This window comes from Bubalus kerabau, chromosome 20 (genome assembly GCF_029407905.1).
Source record: "Bubalus kerabau isolate K-KA32 ecotype Philippines breed swamp buffalo chromosome 20, PCC_UOA_SB_1v2, whole genome shotgun sequence".
NCBI lineage: Eukaryota > Metazoa > Chordata > Mammalia > Artiodactyla > Bovidae > Bubalus > Bubalus kerabau.
The window spans coordinates 12548654-12576590 of NC_073643.1; the positions used below are offsets into that span (position 1 = coordinate 12548654).

Here is a 27937-nt window from a genome sequence, read left to right on the forward strand (position 1 = left end):
CCTCCATCTTGGACCTGTTGTTTTTAACAGATGCAAGAGTTTTGATGGTTTTTTGGGCTTTTTGTTTATTGTTATTTGGGAGAAAGTAAGTAATTGTTTTACTACTTGAAAGTCCATGAGTAGCATACATGTGCATTGTCACTGAAATTCATTACATTATACTGTTTTATTGAGAGTGGTAGCTAGATTTCATATAAAAGGTCAGGTCTACTCAAGATTAAGGAATATGCTCTTTGTCATTATTTGTCTCTTTTTGTTTTTAAGTAATACTGCTTACATATTTCTACTTTAAAAGATCCCAGTATTTGCCCTATTACTTGCTTTCTAACTGAAAAGAAAGAATAAATTCTGTTTTAAAATCCAATTATAGTCCACCCTAGTCTTAGAGACTTTGAGCTATCTATTCAGTAAAATTCCCAGTTTTTATTTACTGGCTTCCTTGCAAAGAAACTGATGATAAACTTTTGGTCCGGCCAGCACCAGAGCAAAGACCTGATCAGCCATCTATCTGAGCAGCCAGCCTGTAAGGGCCCTTGAAAAACTCCCTGGCCTGTTTCATTAATGTATGGAGGTGGAGAAAGCTTACATGCCAGGACTCCTCTTTAGACGAGATGAGAATGCTTTGGAAGGAATGCTTTACAGATCATTTTGTTATAGGCACTGAGACACAGGGGGCACTGGCAAAGAGTGAAAGATGGCCATGAAACTGTCTTTTAAGGAGGGTGGATTCAGTTAACATTAATTAACTCTTGAGTGCTGTGTGTCATTTGGGCTGGGGTGCAACCACGGAAGAGGTGAACGTACTGCTTAGCTCCTTCAGCTACAGATCACACAAACAGCCGCAAAGTAGAAGTTAGGAAGAGCGTCCCTGTCTTCTCTGAGTGGCTTGGAGTATAGCAAAGCGTTGGGATGAGCATACATTCCTGTGCACAACAGAATCCAGGGGAGTCCTCAGGTTCTTTACTGACAGCCCCTGTTTATGCTGCTCTACTGTTGACAGTGGGAGATGGAGCTTCTGCTAAAGCAGTGGAAGCGCTTCAGCAGAGAGTTAAGCGTCAGGAGAACCTGCTGCAGCGCTGCAAGGAGACCATCCGGTCACATAAGGAACAGTGTGTGCAGTTAACTAGTGAGAAAGAAGCCCTGCAGGAGCAACTGGATGAAAGACTTCAAGAACTAGAAAAGATGAAGGTAAAGAGCGAATGAGTGTGGCTTACCGTAGCCCAGCGACGGTAGATCCACAGGCCCCAGCGCGGCCTGCACCTCCTCTGGAAGGCCTGCCCCTTCCTCCGTAGACAGCGTGGAGAGGGCCCCCGAGTGCCCTGGGAGTCTATCGTTTACCATCCTTTTGACACATCCTGTGTTCTTTTCTCCTACTAGACTTGTAGGAGTATTCAAATTTAGATAAAATGTTTAGAGTTCGCATATAAGAAGAAACTTTATTAGAGATGGAAATGAATTTTTAAAATTTTTTTAGGAGCTTCATATGGCTGAGAAGACTAAACTTATCACTCAGTTGCGTGATGCAAAGAACTTAATTGAACAGCTTGAACAAGATAAGGTAAAACAACAAAACTTACAATACTAAAATTTGTCGAAGGCCCCCCGCCCCAGTTCATTTTGGAAGCAATTGGAAGCATTCAGACTTCTGCTTTCCAAAATTATTATGCCTGCTTCCATGAAAAAAACCTCTTTGTTTTCATTTCTAGATTTATATAACTATTAGTTTTGTATCATGTGAAGCTGAATCTGTGATTTCTTGATCCAGTCAGCATTTTGATTTCTAGGTTAGAATGCTGTTGCAAAAGAAATTTGTTTATAGTACATAACTACTTTTTAGAGAAAAGTTAAATTAGTTACAGTTAAGGCATTACTAAATGTGAATTATATAAGTATTGTCTTTCAAATATAATGGAAACAGATTGCCCAAAAAGTACAGCAGTGGTAATATATTCATTAGCATAAATAAAAATTTCTGAAAATAAACTTTACAGTGTATAGTTGAGATTGGCAGTTTAGAGTTGGGACAGTAGCTTCAGCTATGACAGCAAAGACAACTAAAAAAATTCATAAACAAACAGTTTTGACTAAAGTTTTTCAGTGCCAAGTTCATGGGTCCTTTTTTTTTTTTTTCAAAGTAGCTTCCAATTAGTTCTATACCATCCACCATGTTCTTTAGTTTGGTACTTAAAGCTACAGATTTTAAGTGACCATATGATTAAGAAAGTGTCAGAGCTGTTCTGCTGTTGAAATATATTGTCAGTCTTTTCATTCTGTCCACTTTACTAGATTATATTCCATTAACTTCATAAAGACTTTGCTTAAAAAAATTTTTGAGAAAATTTATTATAGAAAATACAAAGATTAATAAAAGGAATTCCTGTGAATCCATCACCCAACTTCAACGCTTAACATCTCATGGCTAATTTTGTTTCATGTGTATATTCCCAGCTGCCAGTATCCTCATCCCAGGATTGTTTTAGAGCAAATCTAAGAAATCTTATCATTTCTTCTATAAGTATTTTAATATGTCTTTTAAAATAAAGGACTATTTTTATAAAAATATAATGACATTATTATAATCACATCTAAAAATGTAATAGCAATTCCTTGATAACAGCCAACTATCTCAGCAGTTTCAGATTTTCCCTTTTGTCTCATACACTTTTGCTCTTTTTTGTGACACAGAATCCAAATGAGGTTCTTTTATTGCAGTTTGATGTTGTGACTCTTAAGGCTTTTTTAAATCTATAGGTTCCATTCCTCTCTCTTTCTATCTCTCTTTTTTTCCACTGTGAGTTGGTTTTTGAGGAAACTGAAGGCTCACAATTTTGTTTTGAAATTTGTGTAATAATGCCCCTCTTACCTGGTTTTTAATCTGTTCATTAATATTAGCTGTCTGGAAGAGTCAGACCCTAAAGCAAGAGTTGACAAACCCTAGAAGTAAGGTTGATATCATAAACTAGCTGTCACAGAGTCTTAGTCAAGAGACAGCTTGAACTACACTTTTTTTTTTGTTGTTAGTTGCAAATGACTGATTTAATATCTACTGTTTGATTATATTTCCCCCCAGCGACCTTCATTTCTTGTGTAGATTATCCAGAAAGTGGGAAGACAGTTAGCAAATTGGAGGAATGGGATTGCCCCACTGACAGTAATAAGGAGTGGTGTTGGGACCAAGATTGTCACAAGAGGAAAGAGAAAAACCAGGTAGATCTGTACCACAGTCTTGGTCCATCCAGTATGGCAGCGGTGACCTTATTCTCTTGGCAGCCTTTGGGTCTTCCCCATATTAGAGCACAGTTCAGTAATCATGGTTGGTTGTGAGCCCAGTACAAAAGGCTGTATTTTGTTGATTTATTGTAAACTGTTTACTAAGACAGGGAAAATTATAGTAAGCATTTATGAAAAGATTATAAATCTTTTAACTAAAATGTGTTTTTAACAGTTTCAACTATTATTAACACAATTTTTATATTAAAAATACCCTGATATGCCAGGTAACTGAAGTTACTGTAGTACATAGTGTAGTATATACTCAGGACACAGACTTCAGTTTGTGAAATACTGAAATAATTCTTATGCTCTACTTAGTAAGAAACATTATGTTTTCTGCCCTTGAAAGTAAGTTTGTTGTGTGCTCTTAATAACGCAGTTTTGTTATGCAAACGCTTTAGAGTCTGCACTTCTATTTAGGGAATGGTAATAGCAGAGACAAAACGTCAGATGCATGAAACCCTGGAAATGAAAGAAGAAGAAATTGCCCAACTTCGCAGTCGCATCAAACAGATGACTACCCAGGGAGAGGAGTTACGGGAACAGAAAGAAAAGTCTGAAAGAGCTGGTAAGAAATCAGGGGTTACTTGTTTTATGTTGGAACTCAGAAGTCATGTGAAGTGCTTGACTAACCAACATTTAGAAAAATTAGTTAAATATGGATAAAAATGTTCAACTCTAGAGCCTCTTTATAAAGACACAGTAGACTGTTCCTTAGAAGAGGCAGGGCTTGGTAAACTATGGCCTGTGCTGGTAATGCAGCTCATGCTTGGCCTATTATATAGAACCCTGAAAAGCCTACAGTATTTATTATCTGGCTCTTTGTGGAAAATGTTTGGTGACCACTGCCTTGGACTATCAAAATTTAGGTGTACATTTTGGAACAGCCCAGGTAGGCACAGTGTGGTACATACTAAATAACTGCTACTTTATGGATGCTTGGGGATAAACAAAAAGTATAAGATACAGTTTGCTTCTTTTAAGAGAATGATGGACTAATTCAGCATTATACATAGCAGCATTATGTTCTGACCCAACAAATGCTAGGCTGTGAAGTGTTGAGAGCAGCACAGTGTTCAGCAGGGTATGATACTGAGTAATGCAAGACAAGAAAGGAGAGGTGCTTGAAAGAGGTGAGAGTAAGTGAATGGGACCTTCAGATTCGTGAGGATGGGAGTTTTGAGTTGGGCCTCAGATAGTGAATAGAGTGGGCCTACACAGACAGGCGGGGGCAACACACATTTCAGATTCTAGATCATAAGCAGGCACAGTGACCACAGGTGGTGTGTGTCAGCTGGAACTCATTCTTGCTGAGGTGGAAAATGAAGTTGGATTGTGAAGGAACTGACTGTTAAAGTCTGTAAAGATACTGAGTAGCCGAGTTTAGACTTTGGTGTGTTTTCCGTGTTAGGAACCAGTAATAGGAAAGTATAAATGTGATGGAAACCAGTTTTGTATGTAGAAAAGAAATGAAGTACAAAGTTGAACTTAAGAGCAAAGGTAGAAACCCAGGTTTTGGGAACTGAGAGCTTTGGCCGCTTTGTCTAGGATGGTGGATCTGGGAAGAAGAGGAGGGGTTGATTCTGCAGAGTTTGGTATCCAGCCAGCTTGAAGGGGCAGAAGAAAGGTAGGAGTCTAAGAAGACATCAGCGATTTAAGGTTTGGAGACTGAATGAATCACATGATGCCAGAATAAAGGAAGTCTAAATGGGGACACTGAGGAATGGAGTGAAATGATGAGTTTGCTTAGATTCTCTGAATTTAAGCCAATTATGAGCTTTCCAAATGGAATTGACTTGAAGAAATTTGGAAATAAGAAATTGGAGCGTCTTTCTGGAGTCATTAGCCTAAGGTTGAAGTCTGTGGTTCAAATTCCGGAAGAGGCTGGTTTCCCTGAAAGACTGCTTTACTGGCAGCAGCAGCAGCCGTGGCGCCTGCTGAAGGCCGGCAGGTACTTGATGCGAGGCTCTGTCATGACTGCCTTGCTTGCACTCGCTCATGTATGTATTTGTATTTAATCCTTAAAATTTCTATGACATGTGTATTACTGTTATTCTCATTTTACAAATAAGGAACGAGACAAGAAAACTCAAGAAGGTAGAAGTTAAGTAACGTGCTTAGATTCACCCACAGAAACTAAATGGGTAGTCAGGATTTGAATCTGGGCCTCTTGCGTCCAGTGTCTGGGTTGTTAACATAGAGATCTTGCATTTGGTGAAGAGAAGTAAATGAGAAGAAAAAAGTTAACTTGGGACATCATAGGAATTGTGGAAACTTAGGCTTCTGGGGAATATAGGAGGCATTTCCAAAAATGCAGAAGGTGGGATGAAGCTTTTTTAAAATTTCTTTTAATTTGCATGAGGATTCAATTCCTAGAATGAAATTTCAGAAATCATTTTAGAAACCAGATTGTAAGGTTTAAGGAGATGAATGGGTCTGAATGAGAGGGGTAGTTGGTTCACACTAGATGTGCTCCAAAATATCTTCTTGAAGTTGTTTTAAACCTAAGAAGATTTCCCTTTAGAGAACATTAGTAGAAAAATCTCTCAGGTTATAATCTCTAACAACTTCCTGGAAGCAGTTGGAGACTTGTGAGATGCTGTTAAACACTGGTTTCTGTGAACAGAAGAACCTACTGCAAAGTCTCAGCGTCTCACGTCAAGCCTTTTCATTTCTAGGATTGCTTTTTTTGACTGTTGTAGCCAGCTGAGAGAAAATAATGCTGGTGAAGGGTTTCATTTCCTTTTTAAATTGAGGTGTATCTTGGTGAGGGGATAGAAACCCATGAATAACAAATAAAATGGGGTGAATGATGAAAAGGCAGGTGAAACATACAGTTAATTCACATGTAGGATAACAATTCCCCAGGCTGCTGTTGCAGTCAACGGTTTTGTAATATAGCCCTCCTCCTCTTACTTCTCTGAAACTCAGATATATTTTGTCTTTATTTGTTTATTTTTTAGTTGAGGTATAGTTGATATATAAGTTTCAGGTATATAACATAGTGATTCACAATTTTTAAAGGTTGTATTCCATTTATGGTTACTACAAAATGTTGGCTATATTCCTTGTGCTTATACATGGTAGTTTGTACCTTTTATGTATTTTGTCTGTAAATATGATTTTCATGAAAAACCTATAAGGTAAAAAACTTATCTGTATAGTACTTTAAAGATTTAAAATAATTATCAAAGAATCTGAACTCTTCCAATGCATTTTTTATTGTAAAAAATTAATTTATATATTTATCTTTATAGTACTTATCTTTATAGTACTGTCAAAGTTTAAAATTAATAAATACTTAAATAAAGAATTAAGATTTATAGTTATTTAATAGAAATATTTACTTTGGAAAGTCTTTGGATAACAAAGAGTGCTTTTATAGACATTTTTGAAATTATATTTGTAGTCATAATTATTGGGTTTATGATAGAAAATTGTAGCATACTGACTCCATATTGAGGATGTTGTCCTTTAAAATCTATAATGAAACTTCGTTTTGTGCATCAACTGAATTTTATCTAATGGTTTAGTCTGAACAGAATTGTTCAAATATAATATGGTTGTTGGTTCACCTATAAGTGATTATTCCACTTAACAGAAAAGTCCAAATTTAGTACTAAAAGTAAGAAAATGTCTTTTTAAAGGAAGTATAGTTTCTATAGTAGCATATGAATATCATCTGGCACTTGGAGAATTTAGTTTCTCTGTTAAATGTTTGTCTTTCTCTTAGATTTAAAATTCAAAGGCTAAACACATAAAAGCTGACCATGTGGTTAAGATTTTTAGAAGTAAATGTGTACATAAAATAATTATCAAAGAATCTGAACTCTTCCAATGCATTTTTTATTGTAAAAAATTAATTTATATATTTAGCAGTTCTTGACATGTGGGTATTTGCAGACAGATAACTAATTTTGGGGGCACACTTATTCTGGAGGTCAAATCAGCTCAAATACATTCCTTACTACTTTTCTTGGAAAACAGTCTATTGCACTGCTTTTCAGTTTTTCTTGACAAACTGTGATGCTTCTCATATGTTGGAGGACAAAGGAAATCTGAGTGTCTCTGATTTTAAAAAGAATAATACTATCATAAAATACTTAGACTGTGGGTACATGGTAACACGCCTGCTTGATGTTGTATCAGCCTGTAGTACTTACTCAGTTCAGCTCTACAGTGGAACTGCTGGGCGTGTTTTCTGAAGCACAGTACTGTAGCACTTTTGTGTTGTTAAAATTACTTATTTCAGTGGATAAAGAAAGCCAAAAAATAAATATTTTTGTTACAAGCATTATACAACACTGTTGATAGTATTCCTTTCTAGGTGTTATTTTAAAATAGATGGTCATATCATCAAGTAACCAGATTTTAAATTTGGAGAATTCTGGTGATTCAGCTTAAATATGTAATGGTGTTTTTTCAAGTGCTGGGTATTACTACTAATTGTCTAGAATATTATCTTTTCAGTTCAGCACCTGTACAGAATGTTAAGTTCACACTAAGTCTTGGCTATTTTGTATGTGTGTATGTTTTTAAGTGAAATAGGAGGTAGAGTAGCTGGCTAATCATTAATGTAGTATATTACAAAAAACAAATTGGGAAATAGAGAAAATGAAAGCACATCACTGTTGTTGCAATACACTTCCATTTAGTCTTTCCATAATCCTTATTTTATATAGTTGTAATCATAATTGTCCATATAATTTTATATGCTCCCTTTTCTTTATTTAACATTATATTAGGAGAACTTTTCCATGTTGCTAATGTACTAACATATTTTAATGGCTTTATCAGAATGCATGTACATCGTTAACCATCTCCCTGTTGGTCAGCACTTAGATTATTTTCTATTTTCATTATTATGAATAATCCTATAACAACTTTATAATATAGCTTATTCCATCTTTGATTTTTTTCTCAGGATAAAGTCTGACCCATAAATTTCTACTCTTTTTTGTTAGTTATTTTTGTTATTTAAATATAGCCATTATAAAAGAAAACCCACATCGTAGTATTAACACCTTCCCCCCATTGTTTTTGCCTACAATTCTGCAAAATGAGTAAAATATTCTGCTTGGATTAGGGAAGTTTCCAGAGTGAATTAACTTTCATAAACCCTGTTTCCTTTTCATGTACCCTGTTTTTGCTGAAGTTCTGTGTTTTATATGATTGGCTGCACTTTAAAATGTAGATTAACTCATAACATCGTCTGCTTTTTTATTGTCATGTTGTGTTTGTTCAGGAAGTAAGTTGTGTTTTTTTTTTCCTTCATCTGTATAGTATAGGCCTGATAATGCCAAAGGCATTCAGTGGAACATATTTATTTGAAGAACCCTTTAAAATAGTTTCTTTTTAAACAATGTGTAAGATTTATGCATATTTAAAACAAACAAAAATCACATGTGTATTTAAGTGTTTTGTTAGTTGCTGATAATTTATCACCGAGTTTTCTTGGAGTCTTAAGTCTCACGAAACATCTTATTTTTGTGCATCCACACATGCCAATAAGTGAATCATGGTGCCTTTCCCAAGCCTTGTATGAACAGGACTGGGGTAAGGGCTGTTTTTTTTCCTTATCATGGGTACTTAGTATAAGCTTTACAAAGAAAATTCCATGTTTCTCAGGCAAAAAATTAGGAATTAAAGTAGAATTTAAGAGTGCCATTTTAGGCAAATAGTAAGTACACATTTTGGCACTGAATGAACACCTGATGGAAAACTTTATTATTTTAAATGGGATTAGATTTTAATATAGGTTGTTTATCTAACAATCATCTATTTGTAGGTGCTGGTGCATCTCTGCAGTAGTAGCTGTGCACCCATATCTTTGGAAAGTCATTGTCACCCTGCACTTATTTCTGTTCCTGACAATTGTCACTGTTACTGGAAAGCATCAGCAACTAGAGGAACACATTTATTACAGAATCATATTTTCAATTTAATTAAATTTACTTAGCTTTAGCCTAATATTTTTCAAGGTCATCCTGAAGTTTTCAAAATATTTGATAGATAAATTTGCATGATTAAGGAGTATGTGAAAATCTGGATAGATCTGTAAAAACTTGAAAGGTCAAAGCATAGTTAATCTGTTAGAGTGAATTTTGATATGTATTTTGGGAAGTGGCTTGAAAGTAGATTTCCGTTGCAAAATGTGATTATTTATTAGATTTCTGAAGGCCCCAGCTTACAAGTATTGGCACTAGCTGGTTTATGCCGCTGGGTGGTGGTATCATTTTATTTTCATTTATGTAAACTCTAGACCAGTGGTTTCCAAACTTTTTAGACACAAGGATCTCCTTGTACTCTTAAAGATTGTTGAGGATTCCAAAGAGTTTTTATTATGTGGGTAATATGGATTGGTATTTATTATATTATAAATTAAAGCTAAGAAATTTAAAAAATAGTTCATTTAAAAATAACAGTTAAAAACCTATTACATGTAAGTATAAATGCTTTAATGAAAACTACCTGTATTTCCCAAAACACAATTTAGTGTGAAGAAAAACCTTATTTTACATCTTTGCTTATCTATTGTTTAACTTAATAGAAGATAACTGGATTTTCATGCCTGTTTCTACATTCAGTCTGTTGTGATATGTTAATTTGGTTGAAATAGATCAAGAACATCTGCCCTCATGCAGATAAGTATTTGGAAAAAAGAGGACCTCATAGCTCCTCAGAGAGTCTCAGGACTCTAGGATTTTGAGATCAGACTTTGAAAACTGCTGCTCTAGACTTTTGCTTTTATTCCCAAAAGAGGCTTGATGATTGGGTGGGAATTCTGATAAGTAAGAACTTTTTGTTGTTTTTTTCTGCTAATTTGCATTTTATTAATTTCGTAGTACTAGCTGTTTTTTTTTTTTTTTAATACCTCATGCATTTCTGGCAGCTTTTTGCAGGGATAAAGAAATAGGCACTGGCTTACTTACTCATTCTTGGTGTTATTATTCAGCTTCTTAGTTAATCTAGAGGTTGCCAGCCTTTCCACTTTTCTGCCTCTTTCCTTATTCTCCGCAGGGGGAGTAGAGTGGGTCTTGTTATTTTTGTCATAAAGTGTCTTCCAGGACAGTGCTACAAAACAGTAATACTGCCTAGAATCTCAGAATTCTGGCATTTGCTGTTATTAATATGACTGGTTAGGACTTTGAGGATGGTGCGGGGAAGGATGCTGAAGTGACAAAAGCAAATGCCACAATTGTCCTAGCTTAGCCTGAGGCTTAGTTCTTTTATACTTGCGCCCCCCGCCCCCGACACACACACCTTATAACTTCAGCTGTCTTTGTGAAATACTTTCTTGATATCACCCAGTGCCTAGCATATGCTTGACAGATGGCAAACATCTAATAAATATATGATGAATGAATGGTTGGATTACTGAGCTCATGTAACTCTTATAGTGAGCATTTGTCCATTTTTATACCTGCCATGGATGTAAGAGAACCTTGTCTAAGGGGAAGGTGAGGAGCTGGCAGTAAAAGATCTGCCCTGTGTTTGTAACTGATAGAGGACTATTCCTCAGGTATATTACATTTTTCGTAGACATGTTTTCACAGGTTTTTGTTTGAAAATGAAAATTGCCTGAGATACATTGAATTTTGCTTTGGAAGAACACCATGTGTTCTTGCAACATTTGGTGGCAGCTGGTGCTTAGCCTTCCCGTTGATGTGTGCTGTGGCCACGGTTTCCCCGCGCACTCCTGCATGTTGGCAGAGGGCTCGTCAGTTGGGGCTGATGCACGCTTTCTTTCTCCCCACTCACTCATGTTGTTCAGAATTGGAAGGTAAATTACGTAGGCCTTCAGAACATACCTCTTTAGTACTCAACGTTAAAATCCTAGTGTAGATTCCTTTTGGAAAGGGGAGGGGGAATTCGCGTTTAGAATATTACAGGCCATGGACTCCACTTACTGTATCTGGTGGTCGCAGGATCAGAAGGTGAGATGTTTCTGGTTAGTAAGTAGGCTCTCAGCATATGCTCCTTCAGCATTGAAATGGGATTCGTTTTTGGAGGCAGACTTCCTGTAAGGAAGTGGCTTCATTTGTGGTGCAGTGTAGAATGTGTTTGAAATAAGTTTTCTGTACATGGATATAGAAACGTGTTTTGCTGCCTCTTTAAAATTTTGTTTTGGGGGGACTTAACATTTTCATAGAGCACGATGGAGATGGAAAGCAGTGAGTTTTTGTATGTCTATCAGAGGTATAACATGGTGAATTTTGTTGAGAGTTAGAAGCCATCAGAAACTGGTTCAAAAAATTCTGGTTCAGTAAGGTATGTTACTGCTCAGCTGAGCCTGATCAATGCCAGCATTCTTAGTTTTAGAAAATAATGCAAGGTAAGGATTGTTCTTCCAACCTTGTATAGTTAAGTTGATTTATCATCCAAAGGAAAAGTTGGAGGACTCAGTTCTTACATTTCAATGAAGATGTTGAATTAAAAGTCTCAAAGATGTCCTTTTAGGTATAAAATTACATGGTTTTTTGACAAGGTGGCAGAGCATGGGAAGAAAGGATTAAATTTAGATGAGAACTTTGGAACCAGATCTGTCCTACATTAATCATTATATGATGGATAATCAAGTGACTTAACTGTTTTGGAGTATTAAACACTAAAATTACAATACCATATAGAATGTACTAAAATTTACTGAGTATGGTTAGGAAGATTAACTTTTGGAAAATTATATCCAAAAGGAACTTTGTGGCATTGATTTTTGTTGTTGTTGATTAAGAAAGTGAGAGCCCTGTATCTGTTTTTATACTGTATTGGATTCTGGAATTTAAAAAACGAAAGTTTCACTTGGTATTGACTATGTACAGCTTTGTTTTGCTTAATTGACAGAAGCTTTTCATTTAAAACTGGGTCTTGCTGGAAGAATATCATAACTATCTTCAGGTTCTCTAGAGCCTGATTTAAGATATTTCTGTGAAGTGCTTAGAAATGCTAAGATACAATGTTATATGCTGAATATTAGCTGTAATGAAAAGATGGTGATGACATCCAAACATTAAAAAATACCATCATTCCTTTTTCCATGTTTTTCTTTCCCAGATGTAAGCCTTCAGCTCAAACTTAAGCAGTACGCACCCGGTTACAAGATTTCTTTCCTGTAATTGATCACTTCACTTGACTGGTTTTTGAGAAACAAGGAAACTAATTTCTTATTACGAGCAAGAGATGTTTATTTATGCTGGACACCAGAATTTATAGTAAAAGAATATTCCTTTAAATATTTTATTTACCAGAATATTTATGTCTAAGGATTATCATCTTGGTGTTTGCAGGCAAATATCACTGAAGTTGGAGTAGGCAATCTTTAAAAATAATTAAACTTAATTAATATGCCTTAAAAATTTAGACCTTATTTGAGCTATGGTTTTATACTTTGGGCATATAAAATGAATAAGTTGGATAGTTTTTTTTTTTTTTTAATATCAAATGCATGATTGCCAGAGAAGTTTTTTTTTTAAGGTAGTAAGCAAAGTAAGTTGTGTTTCCCAATTGTTAGCAGAATTCCACCTTTCTGTTGCCTTTTTCTATATCTACTATACTTCACCATTAAGAAAATGCTTTAGAATACAAGTTTGTCTTTAGTATGCAGTTTGTTTGCGAAAACCACTATCTGTTAAGTGAAATTGTAGTTAATGAAGGGGCTTTTTAATGGGATATCATCAGTTGAAGCTCCGCATTTCTTACACCACTGAAAGTGAAAATACTGCACGTGTCAATGAATTGACACCCTGAATATTTATTTCTTAAAAGGATTAAAACCCATCTTGAAAATTGATGTTTTATTTATAGTTCTTCTCATTGGTAAAGGGGAGTCTTCTATTTTTTGAGGACTGAAGAAAATAGTTGAGGATGTAATAGCACTAGGATTTTCACAGGATAGTGTTCTGTCAGTAGAGAGAGAAGTGGGGGGGAGAGAGAATGTGTGTGTTTACACACATACAGCGCACACATGCACACACACACACACATGCATGTATACACAAATATACATAAACATACATACTCGTGTATTTTTGGTGTCTAGTTACTCAGCTCTTGTACCCATGCTATCAGATTCTGTTTGATGCTGGGTGAGCTGTCCTTAAAGATCTTACTACTGTAGCCTAGGTGACTGTTTTTGCAGAGCCTGTATTCTTACTTATTTCACCCCAAAACTCCCTGCTAGTAGTGCCTTTTTGTACACTTTTGAAACAGGAAAAGATTTCTTACTAGTTAGCTACATTAATTTGAAACTTACATAAGTAGTACGTTTCATATCAAAATACATTGGTTAAATATGTGATTCAGTCAGTAAATGTTTAGGGAGAAAACCCTGCTTTTATTATATGGTTAAGAGGTTTTTTTTTTTGAAAATACGATTAGTCAAAGAATAATTTTTTCATTCTTAAAAATATCCCAATGAGTATACAATAGTGTTACCTAGTTATTGATAATAGACAAGAACTTGCATAACAGACAAAGAAGCAATTGCAATTATATGCTACAGAAGTAGGTACAAGTATTCATTTCTATGAATTTGCTATCCATAATGACACTTGTGGGGAGATTGGGGCAAATCTTTAGTCATTTAATATTTTTTCCAACTTTGAGCCTAAGTTCATACAGTATAAGCCATCTTAATATCTGAATCCAGAACTCAATGACAAATTGCTTTCAATGACTGGACCTTTCTTGTGGCTTTGTTAAACTACCAGTCAAATACCTCTTGGCTTTAAACAGTGATGAGTTTTTTAACATGTCCTGCTACTGCTGCTCTTAGTTCCCATCAATTGAATTTAAACACTTGAGCTCAATAATAGTATTTCTTGAGATACTTGTTTTCTGCTGTTTTCATTATAGCTTTTGAGGAACTTGAGAAAGCCCTGAGTACAGCCCAAAAAACAGAAGAAGCACGGAGAAAAATGAAAGCAGAAATGGATGAGCAAATAAAAGCCATTGAAAAAGCAAGTGAGGAGGAACGTGTCAGACTTCAACAGGAATTAAGTTGCGTGAAGCAGGAGGTTGTTGATGTCATGAAAGTAAGAATAATTCTAGATTGCAGTGGGTTACAGCAATTTTGAAACTTAAGTCTTATACTTTTCCTACACTCTCTGCAGTAAAGAAGAGTAATTTATATTTTAGACGGTGTCCATTTCATGATGTTCAGGATATAGGAAAAAACCATTCTGATAAAGAAATGAATGTGTATCTTTTTGAGTATACTTCTCAGAGATAATCTCTGCATATAATTTCTCTTTTTTGCTTTCTAACCCTCTCTTTAATTTTTTTTAAAAATAAAAGATGGCATGTTATTTTTAATGTTCTGTATTTTGCTTTTCCAAATTAATAATCTGTCTTGGTTATTGAGTTAATAGTGATGCCCCTTTTGTTTTAAAGACAGCTCAGGACTTCATTTTATGAATAGCTCATAATTTTATCAGTCTTATGCTGATGGATAGATATTTAGACTTTCAGTTTTTATTGTTGGAAATTGTGAATATCCTTATCATATTCACTAACATCTGTTTCTTTAGAATAGATTCCTAGAAATGGAATATTACTCAGGCAAAAGTTATGTGTATTTTTAATTATTGCCTAGTTGCTACAAGCTTGATGGAGGACCATTTATATTCAAGTATTAGAATATGTTCCCGCCCTGACAAAGATGTTGCTACCTGACTTTTTAAAAATCTTTATGAGCTAAATTAAAAATGACATCATTGTAGTTTTAATATACATATCTCTTACCAGTATGACAAACATGTTTTTGTATGTTTACATGGAATTTATAGTTTTCTGTTTTGAGTTGCCTGATCAAATCCTGATTCCTTTTCCTCTTGGACTGTTGGACTTTTTCTTACTGATTTCTTACTGAAGTTTTTTATTTGTAGTAAAAATTAGCCCTTGGAGATAGATATTTTTATCCAAATAATTTTCAATTTGTTGTGTTTATCATTTTTTGTTGTTTTTTTGGGGGGGGGGTGATATGCGGAAAAGTTTTCTTTTCCTTAAATGTTAGCAAATTTTTGTTCTGCTCTAAGACATTCTCAATTGAGTAAAAAAAAAAAGTGTTTTTCTCATGTGACACTTTTATGCTTTCATTTTTTATGGTTAAATTTTTGATCCAACTAAAATTTATTTAGTGTGAGGAGTGAGGTAGGGATCCAACCTAAATTTTTTCCAGATGACTACCTAGTAGTCTTCAAATCATTTCTTTCGTAACCTGTGTTTTCCCTTCTGACATGCCATACTACCTTTATTACATACTAAATTATTGTAGTGCTGTGTATGGGTCTTCTGGATTCTCTGGGCTATTCCACTGCTGTGTCTGATCACATGCTGGTATTACACTAATACTAGTTTTACAGTATGTTCTAGTTTTACATTGTTCTCCTGCTTGATAGCCCCTCCTCATTACTCTTATGTTAAGAAGAGATTGGCTATTATTCCATGTTTATTTTGTCCAGTGGGCCTTCCCTCATTTTCTTGGTAGTTTTATTTGATTTTATTAAATTTTTGAATTTATTTAGGGTGGTTTGACATGTTTATAAGATTTGAGTCTTCCTATTCAAAAAAGAACAAGACCAATAATTAAACTTTTTAGTAAGTAGTAGTACATGCCTGGAGAGGTAGGCATAATTAGATGGGTGCAGCCAGGGCACCTTGCCCATGATGGAGTGCCCTCTCTCAACGCATCCGTATTCCCCTTGCTGTGCTTCCTCATCTTGTTTGGTGGGAACATCTTTGTAAGATGTGGAATTGGAGCTTCAGCCCCATAGGATTGACTATTGAAGCTGTAGCCCTTCATGTCCTAAATGAGGAGCAACACTTTACTGGTTTTTCTTTAAACTCTCAAGAATTTGGTGACTTTTGATTTATGTGGGAAATATGTTCTGATTTTTCCTCTTAGGAATCTGTTAGCTTGATGATTGAACTATAATAAAGTATTATTTTGTTGTAGAGTGACATGTTTTATCTGGATGTTCACTTTTAACTATTTGGCTGCTTTTCAGAAATCCTCAGAACAAATTGCTAAATTACAGAAACTTCATGAAGAGGAGTTGGCTAGCAAAGAGCAGGAACTGACGAAGAAGCTTCAGACCCAAGAAACAGAATTTCAGGAGCAAATGAGAATAGCTCTTGTAAGTACCTACAGTATTTTGTTTTTCCCATATTATAAAGTTGTCACGCCCTCATCCCTGCCTTCTAGGTTGAGGTCACGCTACTCTCAACCTTGACCTTTGAGGATGCAGAGAGACTGACTGTAGGCAGGAATGAGGCTGTCAGAATTTGTTAATTTAGTATTGTCTGAAAATTAAATTTGCTCATCTAACAAGCTTTCATTAATCAGTTTGTTTGTAGATCATTCCTCTCACCCTGGCTGTAGGCTATGATTAGGGGGAAATAAAGGGGAGGATAGGTTAATTGAAGCAATTGGCCAGCAACTGCATAATTTAGCAAGAATGTCTTAATAGATATCAGATATCAGACTGAATGTATCAGAGCTTAAGGCTCAGAAAGTTTGCTTGAATGCATTTTAAAGAGGACAAAATGAAAATGACCAAGTTCACAGATGGCACAGTGGTAAAGAATCTGCCTGCCAATGCAGGGGACACAGGAGATTTGGGTTTGATCCCTGGCTTGGGAACATTCCTTGGAGGAACAAGTATTCTTGCCTGGAAAATCCCATGTACAGAAGAGCCTGGTGGGCTGCAGTCCATGGGATCACAAAGAGTTGGACACGACTGAGCACATATGCAGTTTTCCTTTTATGTAGAATGATATCAGTAATTTTCAGTCTATATGATGTTAAAAAAAAAAAAGTAAAATAAGAAAAAATTGGCTGAACTAACTAAAACAATAACCAAAAAAGCAAAGATAAGAAAGAGTTGTTGGCATGGTATAATTTGAAAGTTTGAAACAAAAAATATTTTACTTAAATTGTGAAAAGCCTATTTAGATAAGTTACCTTAAGAAGTATTAATGCCAAAAATGTAGATTCTTGTTTTTACATGAAGTTATTATCCATAAGATAATAGGTATAATTAAAAAATACTTTTAGTGTGAAAGGATGAGAAATAGTTTTTATAATTTTCATCTCCTTTCTTTTCCACATTTCTGTTTTCACTCTGGTTTGGACCTGGGGCTCTGAGGCTTTCCAGCAGCTGTGGTCCTTGAACTGAGTCAGGGAGTTCTGTAATCTCTGTGGGGCCAAGAGACACATGGATTTACAGTACTGTTGGCTGAGGTTAGGGGTTTAGTTCATGGTTGTGAAATATACATCTGTATGGACACATATTTGTATTCTTTATTGGTCCAAAAAGGATTTGAAGTTGTTTATAAGAGTACTTAAAAATTACAACAGGACAGCATAAATTTAAAATAGTAGCATGGAAATTAAAGGAACAAAGCGAGACACTAGGGACATAAATGCAGCAGGGGATGGTGCTAAAAATTCTTGTCATTAAGACCTGCTGTGGGTTTTCATGCTGGAGTAATTGGGGCACTGTAATTGGAGAAGGAAATGGCAACCTACTCCAGTATTCTTGTCTGAAGAATCCGATGGACCAAGGAGCCTGGCGGGCTACAGTCCAGGGGGTCGCGAAAGAGTCGAACATGACTGAGCAAGTAGCACACAATTGGGGCGCTGGACTCTGAACATTGACCTTGTTAATACTGTGTTTTGGGAATCGATAGTTTCAGACATGCTCAGCCTAGTGAGCGCAGGACACAAATCACACACGAAGCACACATACCTGCACACGTGCTCGTCCCCTTCCACTCCCCTTCCTACCTGGTTTCTCAAAGAAGTTAGTTTGGCACTGAGAGTCAATTCTGCAGACTATTAGCATTTCCTCTTTTATATTTATGGGCATAGATGGCAATGCATTTAAATTATAGTTTATGTTAAACAGTTTAGTATGTTTAAAATGATGTTTCAAGATTGATGTTATAGAAACTAATTTTTAAAAAATCAATCTGCTTACAGTATGGTACAGAATCTTTCCTTAAAGCAATATACTTCACAGAGTGAAATGGGCCAGATCTTAGGAGCTGTATAGGTTTTTAGAGTTCCTTGATCTAATCCATGTATTCACATGTAATCTCATTTTGATTAGCTTTTCCATGTGGTATGCCCTATCATAGTAAGGTATTTCTCACAAATTATATAAATTTACAGCCTAAATTTATATAAATTATATGTCTATGGCCTAGAGTAGAAATATCAGACTCTAGAGAAGTGGTAGTGGTAGTGGTAATACTGAAGATCTACATGGGTCTAAGGTGGTATGATTGTTTTTGGCACAGAATTATGTGACCCTGCACATTCAGTGATATTTTGCAAAGCATTTTAAGTAGTGAATACATAGTAGACACACTTCACAGGTAGTGCTAGTGGTAAACAGTCCACCTGCCAGTGCTGAAGACGTCAGAGACACAGGTTTGATCCCCTGGAAAAGAGCATGACAACCCACTCCAGTATTCTTGTCTGGAGAGTCCCATGGACAGAGGACCCTGGCGGGCTGCAGTCCATGGGGTCGCGGAGAGTTGGACATGACTGAAGTGACTTATTTAGCAGGCACTCGCACAGTAGGGTTACTGGAAACAAAATTTTTCATATTAGTTTTAATTGTGGCAAAGACTGGCCAGACCATACTGGAAAAGCTACTATGCCCTGTTTCTGCAGACCAGAGTGTGAGAAGAGAGAGATAACGATGCTGCCTACCTCGCAGGTCTGGTGTGCAGATCAAATGAAATGAATGATTCCTGTAGCAGTGCTTTGAGAATGCTGAAGATCTACATGGGTCTAAGGTGGTATGATTGTTTTTGGCACAGGAAAAAAGTCAGTCAGAATATTTGAAGATCACTCAAGAAAAAGATCAACAAGAATCGTTGGCCTTGGAAGAGTTAGAGTTGCAGAAGAAAGCAATCCTCACAGAGAGTGAAAATAAACTTCGGGACCTTCAACAAGAAGCAGAGACATACAGAACTGTAAGTTTAAACACTATTCAGGGCCCTGGGCTGTGGGGTTACTTGTATTAATACATGAAAACTCTTACTATCTCTACAGTCGATATAAAGTTGTAGCAAAGACTTTGTTTAGATACATATATACATGTGCTCCTGGAAATGGCAACCCACTCCAGTATTCTTGCTGGGGAATCCCGTGGGCAGAGGAGCCTGGTGGGCTAGAGTCCATGGGGTCGCAGAGTCAGGATGCAGCTGAGCACGCACACATACGTACACTCCATTTGTAGATAGTCAGAGCTATTTGTGGGAGTGGTTTGGTGTCTGCCTATGGTGCTCCTGACTCTCTGCCTTTGGTTGACTGTATTTGTCAGGCACTCACTCCGATTCTGTGCCCTCAGTAAGCAGTGCAGCATCCTTGCTCCACTGCTTACTCAGCTTCATCCTTAGGAAGAGGCCTCCTTTTGTAGGCAGCACTTGCCCTGACACCTTCTTACCTCTTCACCTTCATCTCATGCCATGTCTGGACATAATTCATTTTCTGTTTGTATCAGTTTAGTTACCCTGTTGCTCTACTTTTACACTTAATTTTTCTCCCGTTTTCCCATATTAAAAAATCGTCCTGTGATGAGCAGGTAAGTATGTCTATCTCAGTGTTCACATTTTTAAGGTCCTCTGTTCTTTCCCTTAACAGTGCATGAAATATCTGACCTATTAGGAGTAAATTAATACTACTTAGACTTTTTAAGCCTCTTTGCTCTGATTTAGACAGTGAAACAGTCTCAGTTCTTATGCATATTTCTAAACTGTGTCTTACTAGCCCACTTCCAACATTTTGTAAGGTGGCATAGTCAAAGGGAATGGGTACTCAGGAGGCCTGCATCTTTCACTTGTTAGCTTTATAAATTAATTATACCTTAATTTCCTTACATGTCACATGAAAAGGTTGGATCTGATAATTTCTTAATACCATTCCAGTTCTGATATTCCTTGGCTCTGCCTTAATTAGCTCTTTTTCCTTCAATCAAGATTGATATTTTCATGAGATAATAATATTTTGCTATTAACTTTTTCTAAACTACTTTGGTAAAATTTGGTAAATTACTTTGATGTAAGTTCCTTCTTTTTGAAAAACATCTTCTGAGTAATAATTTTTTGTGTAAAAGCCAGATCCATTATTTTTCTTTCAAAATTAAGTTATAAAAGTAATAGAATACTATAATAGGGCTTTTTAAAAACAGAAAAAAACACTCATCTTTCAACCAACAATTACTGTTATCTAGTTTATCATTTCCCCCCGCCACTATCCGTTCAGAATGGTTTTGAAAAGTAGATAGTTGAAATAGTTACCCAAATAGAAAGAATCTGGAATTATGAGCTGTGTAAAAAATAGAATGTTTTTTTTCATTACATGATTCCTTTAGGAACCGAGCACAGATTCTTTGCCCTTTCTGGTGTTTGATATGACATGCAAAATTTTTTATCTAAATTGTAATTTTTAAGGAGGTGTAGACATCATGTCATGTATATCATTGCTAATAAATTAAAAACACATCTGTTTTCATTAACAGAGAATTCTCGAATTAGAAAGTTCTTTGGAAAAAAGCTTGCAAGAAAATAAAAATCAATCAGAAGATTTAACTATTCATTTGGAAGCTGAAAAAAATAAGCACAATAAAGAAATTACCATCATGGTTGAAAAACACAAGACAGAATTGGAAAGTCTGCAGCATCAGCAAGATAACATTTGGACTAAAAAGCTCCAAGTCTTAAAGCAGCAGCATCAGACTGAAATGGAAGAACTTAGAGAAAAGTATGAGCAAGAGAAAGAAATATTGGTGAAAGACAGAGAGACACTCTTTCAGGCCCACATAGAAGAAATGAATGAAAAGACTTTAGAAAAGCTTGATGTGAAACAAACAGAATTGGAATCATTATCGTCTGAACTGTCGGAAGTATTAAAAACGCGTGACAAGCTAGAAGAAGAACTTTCTGTACTAAAGGATCAAGCTGATCGAGTGAAGCAGGAATTAGAGGCCAAGCTGGATGAACAGAAAGATCATCACCAACAGCAGGTTGACAATATCATTAAAGAACAAGAGATTTCTATCCAGAGAACTGAAAAAGCCTTAAAAGATGAAATTAACCAACTTGGGCTTCTTCTGAAGGAGAAGGACAGGCATTTAAAAGAACATCAGGCCCGTGTGGAAAGTTTAGAGGCAGACATCAAAAGGTCTGAAGGGGAACTCCAGCAGGCATCGACTAAGCTGGAGCTTTTCCAGTCACTGCAGAACACAACGCATGAGCAGGCTAAAGTCCATGAGGAGCAGCTGGCCCAGTTGCAGCAGAAGTTGTTGGATTTGGAAACTGAAAGAATTCTTCTTACTAAACAGGTAGCTGAAGTTGAAGCTCAAAAGAAGGATGTTTGTGCTGAGTTAGACACTCACAAAATCCAGGTGCAGGATCTACTGCAGAAGCTTGAAAAACAGAATTGTGAAATGGAAGAAAAAGTGAAATCTTTAACACAGCTCTATGAATCCCAACTTAAAGATAACAACACAGAGCAGGAACAGACAAAGCAACTCTTAATGGAAAAGGAAAATGTTATTTTACAAATGAGAGACGCCCAGAGCAAAGAAATAGAAATACTCAAACAGAAATTATCAGCCAAGGAGGACAGTATTCGTGTTTTGCAAGAGGAATATGAAGCCAAATTTAAAAATCAAGAGAAAAAGATGGAAAAAATTAAGCAGAAAGCAAAGGAGATGCAAGAAATATTAAAGAAGAAATTGTTGGATCAGGAAGCCAAACTTAAAAAAGAGCTTGAAAATACTGCTCTGGAGCTCAGTCAGAAAGAAAAACAGTTCAATGCCAAAATTTTGGAAATGGCACAGGCTAACTCAGCTGGAATCAATGATGCAGTGTCAAGACTGGAGACAAACCAAAAGGAGCAAATAGAAAGTCTCACTGAGGCACACAGGCGAGAGCTCGATGATTTCATAGCAGTCTGGGAGCGGAAACTTAGTCAGCAAGCTGAAGAACTTCAGGAAAAACATGATATCCAGTTACAGGAGAAAGAACGAGAGGTAGCAGAACTGAAGCAAAAGATGCTCCTGTTTGGGTGTGAAAAAGAAGAGATGAACAAGGAAATGGCATGGCTGAAGGAAGAGGGTGCTAGGCAGGATACCGCGTTAAAGGAATTACAGGGACAGTTGAAGCAGAATGCTGCTCTCGTGGATTCTCTCACACAGAATGAGGCTAAACTAAAAGCTGAACTTGAAAAGCTGGAGGTTGACTTGAACGGCTCTCTGAAGGAAAACATTTTTCTTCAAGAGCAAGTAGCTGAACTGAAGGTGCTGGCAGAAAAAGACAGGCTCAAGGTTTTGGAGTTTACTGAGAAGCTGAAAACCACAGATGAAGAATTCCAGAGTCTGAAATCTTTACACGACAGCAGTAAGAAAAGCCTAGAGGACAAAAGCCTGGAATTCAAAAAACTGTCCGAGGAGCTAGCAGTTCAGCTAGACATTTACTCTAAGAAAACTGAAGCCTTACTACAGGCTAAAACAAGTGAGCTCATCGACATCAGCAGTAGTAAAATCAGTGCCATTCTCTCTAGAATCTCCCATTGTCAACAGCACACAGCTAAAGTGAAGGAGGCACTACTAAGCAAAACTTGCCAGGTTTCTGAATTAGAAGCACAACTTAGACAGCTAACAGAAGAGCAAAATATACTAAATAGTTCTTTTCAACATGCTGCACATCAGTTGGAAGAAAAAGAAAGTCAGATTAAGAGCATGAAGGCTGATATCGAAGGTCTTGTTACAGAAAAAGAAGCCTTACAGAAGGAAGGAGGAAATCAGCAACAGGCAGCTTCAGAAAAGGAATCTTGTATCACACAGCTGAAGAAAGAGTTGTCAGAAAACATCAATGCTGTCACCATGATGAAAGAAGAGCTTAAAGAAAAAAAAGCTGAGATCAGCAGTCTTAGTAAACAGCTAGCTGATTTGAATGCTCAGCTTCAGAATAGCATCAGCCTAGCTGAAAAAGAAGCAGCCATCTCATCACTAAGTAAGCGACATGATGAAGCACAGCAGGAATTGCTGGATCAAGTGCGAGATTTATCTTTGAAAGTTGAAACTCTGAGTAAAGAGAAAACGTCTGCTCTGGAACAGGCAGATCACTTGTCCATCAAATTCTCAGAGTGGAAGAAGAAAGCACAGTCAAGATTTACACAGTACCAAAATACTAGTAAAGAATTGCAGATGCAGCTTGAGTTAAAAACAAAGGAAACCAGTGAAAAGGACGAGCAGTTAACTTTATTGAAGGAGGACCTTGATCAGCAAAAGAAAAGATTTGAATATTTAAAGAGTGAGATGGAAGATAAGAAGAGTGAGATGGAGAAAAGGGATTTTAATTTAGAGACTGAGTTAAAAACTCAAACAGTGAGAATTGTGGAATTAGAGGAGCATGTTGCTCAGAAAACAATTGAAATTGAGTCCTTAAATGAAGTTCTTAAAAATTACCATCAACAAAAGGATAGTGAACAGAAAGAAATGATTCAGAAACTCCAACACATCCTAGAGTTAGGAGAAGAGAAGGACAACAGGGTTAAAGAGGCTGAAGAAAAAGTCTTAAGACTTGAAGAGCAAGCATCTTCCATGAAATCTGAACTTAAATCTGTGAAGAAAGAATTGGAACATGTGAATTCAGTTGTGAAAGGCAAAGAAGAAGAGTTAAAAGCATTGGAAGATAGACTTGAATTAGAAGGTGCTGCGAAATTAGCAGAATTGAAGAAAAAAGCTGAACAAAAGATTGCTGCCATCAAGAAGCAGTTGTTATCACAAATGGAAGAGAAAGAACAGCAATACAGGAAAGACAAAGAAAGCCATCTGAGTGAGCTAACTACAAAACTGCAGGAAAAAGACAGAGAAATTCACATCTTAGAAGAAAAACTGAAGTCCGCGGAAAGTTCACCACAATCTGAAACGTCAGTTGTACCCAGATTGTCAGAAAATGTGGCAGTGTGTACTGAGCAAGAAGAAGCAGATTCCCAAGGCTGTGTGCAGAATGCATGTGAAGAAAAACTCGGTGTCTTACAAAGAAATTTAATTGAAAAGGAAATGCTAGTGCAGAGGCTGGAGCAGGAAAAAGAAGAAATAATTTCCTCTCGTTCTGAAATACAGTGCAAATACCAGGAGCTCTTAATAAAGATAGAACAGGCCGAAGCAAAACAACATGAGGATCGAGTGATGATAAATCAGCTTCAAGAAGAACTTGAAGGAAAAAACAAGAAACACTCCTTGGTTTCTTCCCAGCATTTGGAAGAAGGAGACAAAAATAACACAGGGGCAAAGCAGAACTTGGAAAATGTGGTTGACAATGTCCAGAAAACGCTCCAGGGGGAGGACTTGACCTGTCAGATCTTGGAGCAAAAAATAAAAGAGCTGGATTCCTGCTTATTGAACGAGAGGGAAGGACACAGAATTGAAATCGAAGAGCTGACCTCAAAACTTGAAAGTTTACAGGCTCTACAACAACAGATGAATGGAAAAAGTAAACCCACAGAAGTTTTGGAAGAAAGTGCTGAAGGAAAGTCCACATCACACGTGGTTCAGCCCAGCTTGCTTAGTAACATGGAGGCCGATCACAATGACCTGGAGTTTAAATTAGCAGGGGCGGAGCAGGAGAAGCAGAAGCTGAGCCAGGAGGTGGTTAAACTGCAGAAAGATATTCGAATGCTGCGGAAGGAGCATCAGCAAGAACTGGATATAATAAAGAAAGAGTATGAAAAAGAAATGGAAGAGAAAATCAAGTAAGCTTTTATTTTATTTTATTTATTGACTGTGCTGGGTCTTTGTTGCTGTGTGCAGGCTTTCTCTAGTTGCTGTGAGCAGAGGCTACTCTTCGCTGCGGTGCATGCGCTCCTCACTGTGGTGGCTTCTCCTGTTGTGGTGCACGGGATCTGGGCAAGTGGGCTCAGTGGTTAGTAGTGCATGGGCTAAGTTGCTCCGAGGCATGTGGGTTCTTCCTGGACCAGGGCTCAAAACTGTGTCCCGGGCATTGGCAGGGGGGTCTTAACCACTGGACCACCAGAGAAGCCCCAAGTAAGTTTTTTTTTTTTTTTTCCCCCCAGTATGATTATTTTTAAGGTAATCTTCCCTATTGAAATCTTTTTTGTGTCTTAATACAGTTAAATTTCATAACCTAAATTTGTTAGTATCAAGCATAAATATAGTAAGTTAAATACTGAAGAGAAATAAAAGCAATTAAATGCAAGAAGCAGTGTTTTTCCATGTCTGTTTAAGGGGAAAAAACCCTTTCCTTGCATATGAGATGATGATTATTAGGTACATAACCCAGTAATTATTTTTTGTTTTATTATTTTTAGTATTAATGTTATATAGATGTATATGATATATATGGTATATGATGAATATGGTAATTTTAAGTGGAAAATGAAGATTCTCAAATCCTCAGGACCCTAGAGTTAATCATAGTTTACTTAGCCTTCCAGAAGTTTTCTGTGCCTGGAGACACACACATGCGTGCTCACACACACACACCCTTAAATATGGTTGATACCAGTGAGATCAGACTATATGCACTGCTTTTTTTGTATGACAACAATTAGCTCTTCATATTTGGGTACTCAGACAGGAGCAGGAAGATCTTGAGTTGAAGCACAACTCCACATTAAAACAGCTGATGAGAGAGTTTCATACACAGCTGGCACAAAAGGAACAGGAACTGGAAATGACCATAAAGGAGACCATCGGTAAGTAAACTTTTGAATTCAATAAAAACCAAATCAGAATCAGTCAGCAGTGGCTCTTTATAATTTAAGCTTATTCTTTTCACACTGTGCTAAGTCCTTTATGTAATTACAAACAGTAGAAACAAAATGATTCTTGCCCAAGAAAGTTCACTGATGGAAACTATGCTGCCTGAAAGTGACTTGCCTTTCAGAGGGAAGGAGCAGGTGGAGGAACCTGAAAGCATTAGCTGATTATTACCTGATGAAGGCACTGCTGCTCCCTGAGCAGGATACATTTGATCAATTTGATCAGTTGATTTTAATCAAGTTTATTGATAATTTAGAACAGGGATTCTTACAGATACTGGGATATAGATATTAATTCTTACCTAATACATTTTCTTGTATGTGTCCATTTTTTTATTGATTAGATAAAGCCCAGGAAGTGGAGGCTGAACTTTTAGAAAGCCATCAAGAAGAGACAAATCAGTTATATAAAAAAATTGCAGAGAAAGAAGATGATCTAAAGAGAACGGCGAAAAGATATGAAGAAATCCTTGATGTACCTTATTTTCTCTCTCTCTCTTGAAATTTAGGTGAAATAGATTTCATGGTAGTGCTAAAGAGGACTGGGCTGTCAGATTTCCTGTTTTTCTAATGTAGAGGGGTTTTTTGGGGGAGGGGAGTTCAATATCATTCAAATTAGTATTTTTCCATTGTTTGCAGATTTATGAGGAGTCTATTTGATTTCTGCTAGGTTTGTAGTTTTCTGATCAATGTCTGCTTACCAGGCATACTTGAAGCAACAGCGTGTTAATAAGGGGAAGAATGGATTTTCTTCTCTGTCTCCCAGATTCAGATCAAATTGTGAGATCAGCAGACTAAGAATTGAGAGCTTGTGTTTAAGACAGTTAGTGTGTGTATGAGCTTAACTGGGATCTTTCTAGGAGGGCTAGTTAACTTTATTTCATCCCTACCCAATTTGCATAGTTTTTGTTGATCTCAAGGGAGGAGATAGATGAAAGAAAAGAATACATCAGCCAAATCTTACATGCAGTTGAAAGATAAATTCAGTATACTATTTATTCTACTAGTGGTGGATTAGTGTTGTCATTTTTATGTATAAAGATAAGCCACGAATGCTAGTGAGTATTCAGACTCCAGAATATTTTTGAATATAAAACAATGTAAATTATTCTTTCTTGGAGTGCAGATTCTTAGTTACTGCAAGCCTTAGTTCACAATGTACTGAGAACCCTTTGATGATTAGGAATGGGTAAACCAGAGAATCCTGCCTTAGTCTGGCTGTGGCAGCAGTAGAGGTCTGAGCCAGGAACAGATTCTAATAATAATTATTTTAAGTATAATTGAAAAAGCTGAAATTCTGGGATATGTTACATGAATATAAATGTTCAGTTCAGTCACTTAGTCGTGTCTAACTCCATGCGACCCCATGGACTGCATGCAGCACGCCAGGCTTCCCTGTCCCATCACCAACTCCCAGAACTTACTCAGACTGATGTCCATAGAGTCAGTGATGCCATCCAACCATCTCATCCTCTGTCGTCCCCTTCTCCTCCTGCCTTTAATCTTTCCGAGCATCAGGGTCTTTTCCCGTGTGTCAGCTCTTCGCATGGGATGGCCAAAGGATTGGAGCTTCAGCTTCAGCATCAGTCCTTCCAATGAATATTCAGGACTGATTTCTGTTAGGTTGGACTTGTTGGATCTCCCTGCAGTCCAAGGGATTCTCAAGAGTCTTCTCCAACACCACAGTTCAAAAGAATCAATTCTTTGGCGATTTTTTAAATATAGTTTTTGAGCTATAGATTTCAGTATAAAAGAAAATTTGAATAATTTCACATTTTCTTATACTTCCCTAGAGTATATGTGTGCAAAGCTTTAAAAAATATCATTGTTTCTTGAATGCTTAGAGATTGTTGGGATTGGAAG

The 27937-nt window shown here is 36.7% G+C and overlaps 1 protein-coding gene across 11 annotated transcripts in view; it reads left to right on the plus strand.

The window, feature by feature from the left end:
• GOLGA4 (golgin A4) overlaps positions 1–27937 on the plus strand; it is a 122637-nt gene that overhangs the window by 52148 nt on the left and 42552 nt on the right. For 10 of the 11 annotated variants that reach the window (XR_008706063.1, XM_055557602.1, XM_055557601.1 and 7 more), the window contains 9 exons: positions 1001–1188; positions 1475–1558; positions 3694–3841; positions 14125–14303; positions 16278–16406; positions 19102–19257; positions 20805–25045; positions 25887–26008; positions 26419–26549. Coding sequence is in view for 10 of the 11 variants with exons in the window: in XM_055557602.1 (XP_055413577.1) it covers positions 1001–1188; positions 1475–1558; positions 3694–3841; positions 14125–14303; positions 16278–16406; positions 19102–19257; positions 20805–25045; positions 25887–26008; positions 26419–26549 (5378 nt within the window). In the remaining variant the exon portion in view is untranslated. The remainder of the gene's footprint in view (positions 1–1000; positions 1189–1474; positions 1559–3693; positions 3842–14124; positions 14304–16277; positions 16407–19101; positions 19258–20804; positions 25046–25886; positions 26009–26418; positions 26550–27937) is intronic. The other variant, XM_055557600.1, reaches the window with a different exon arrangement.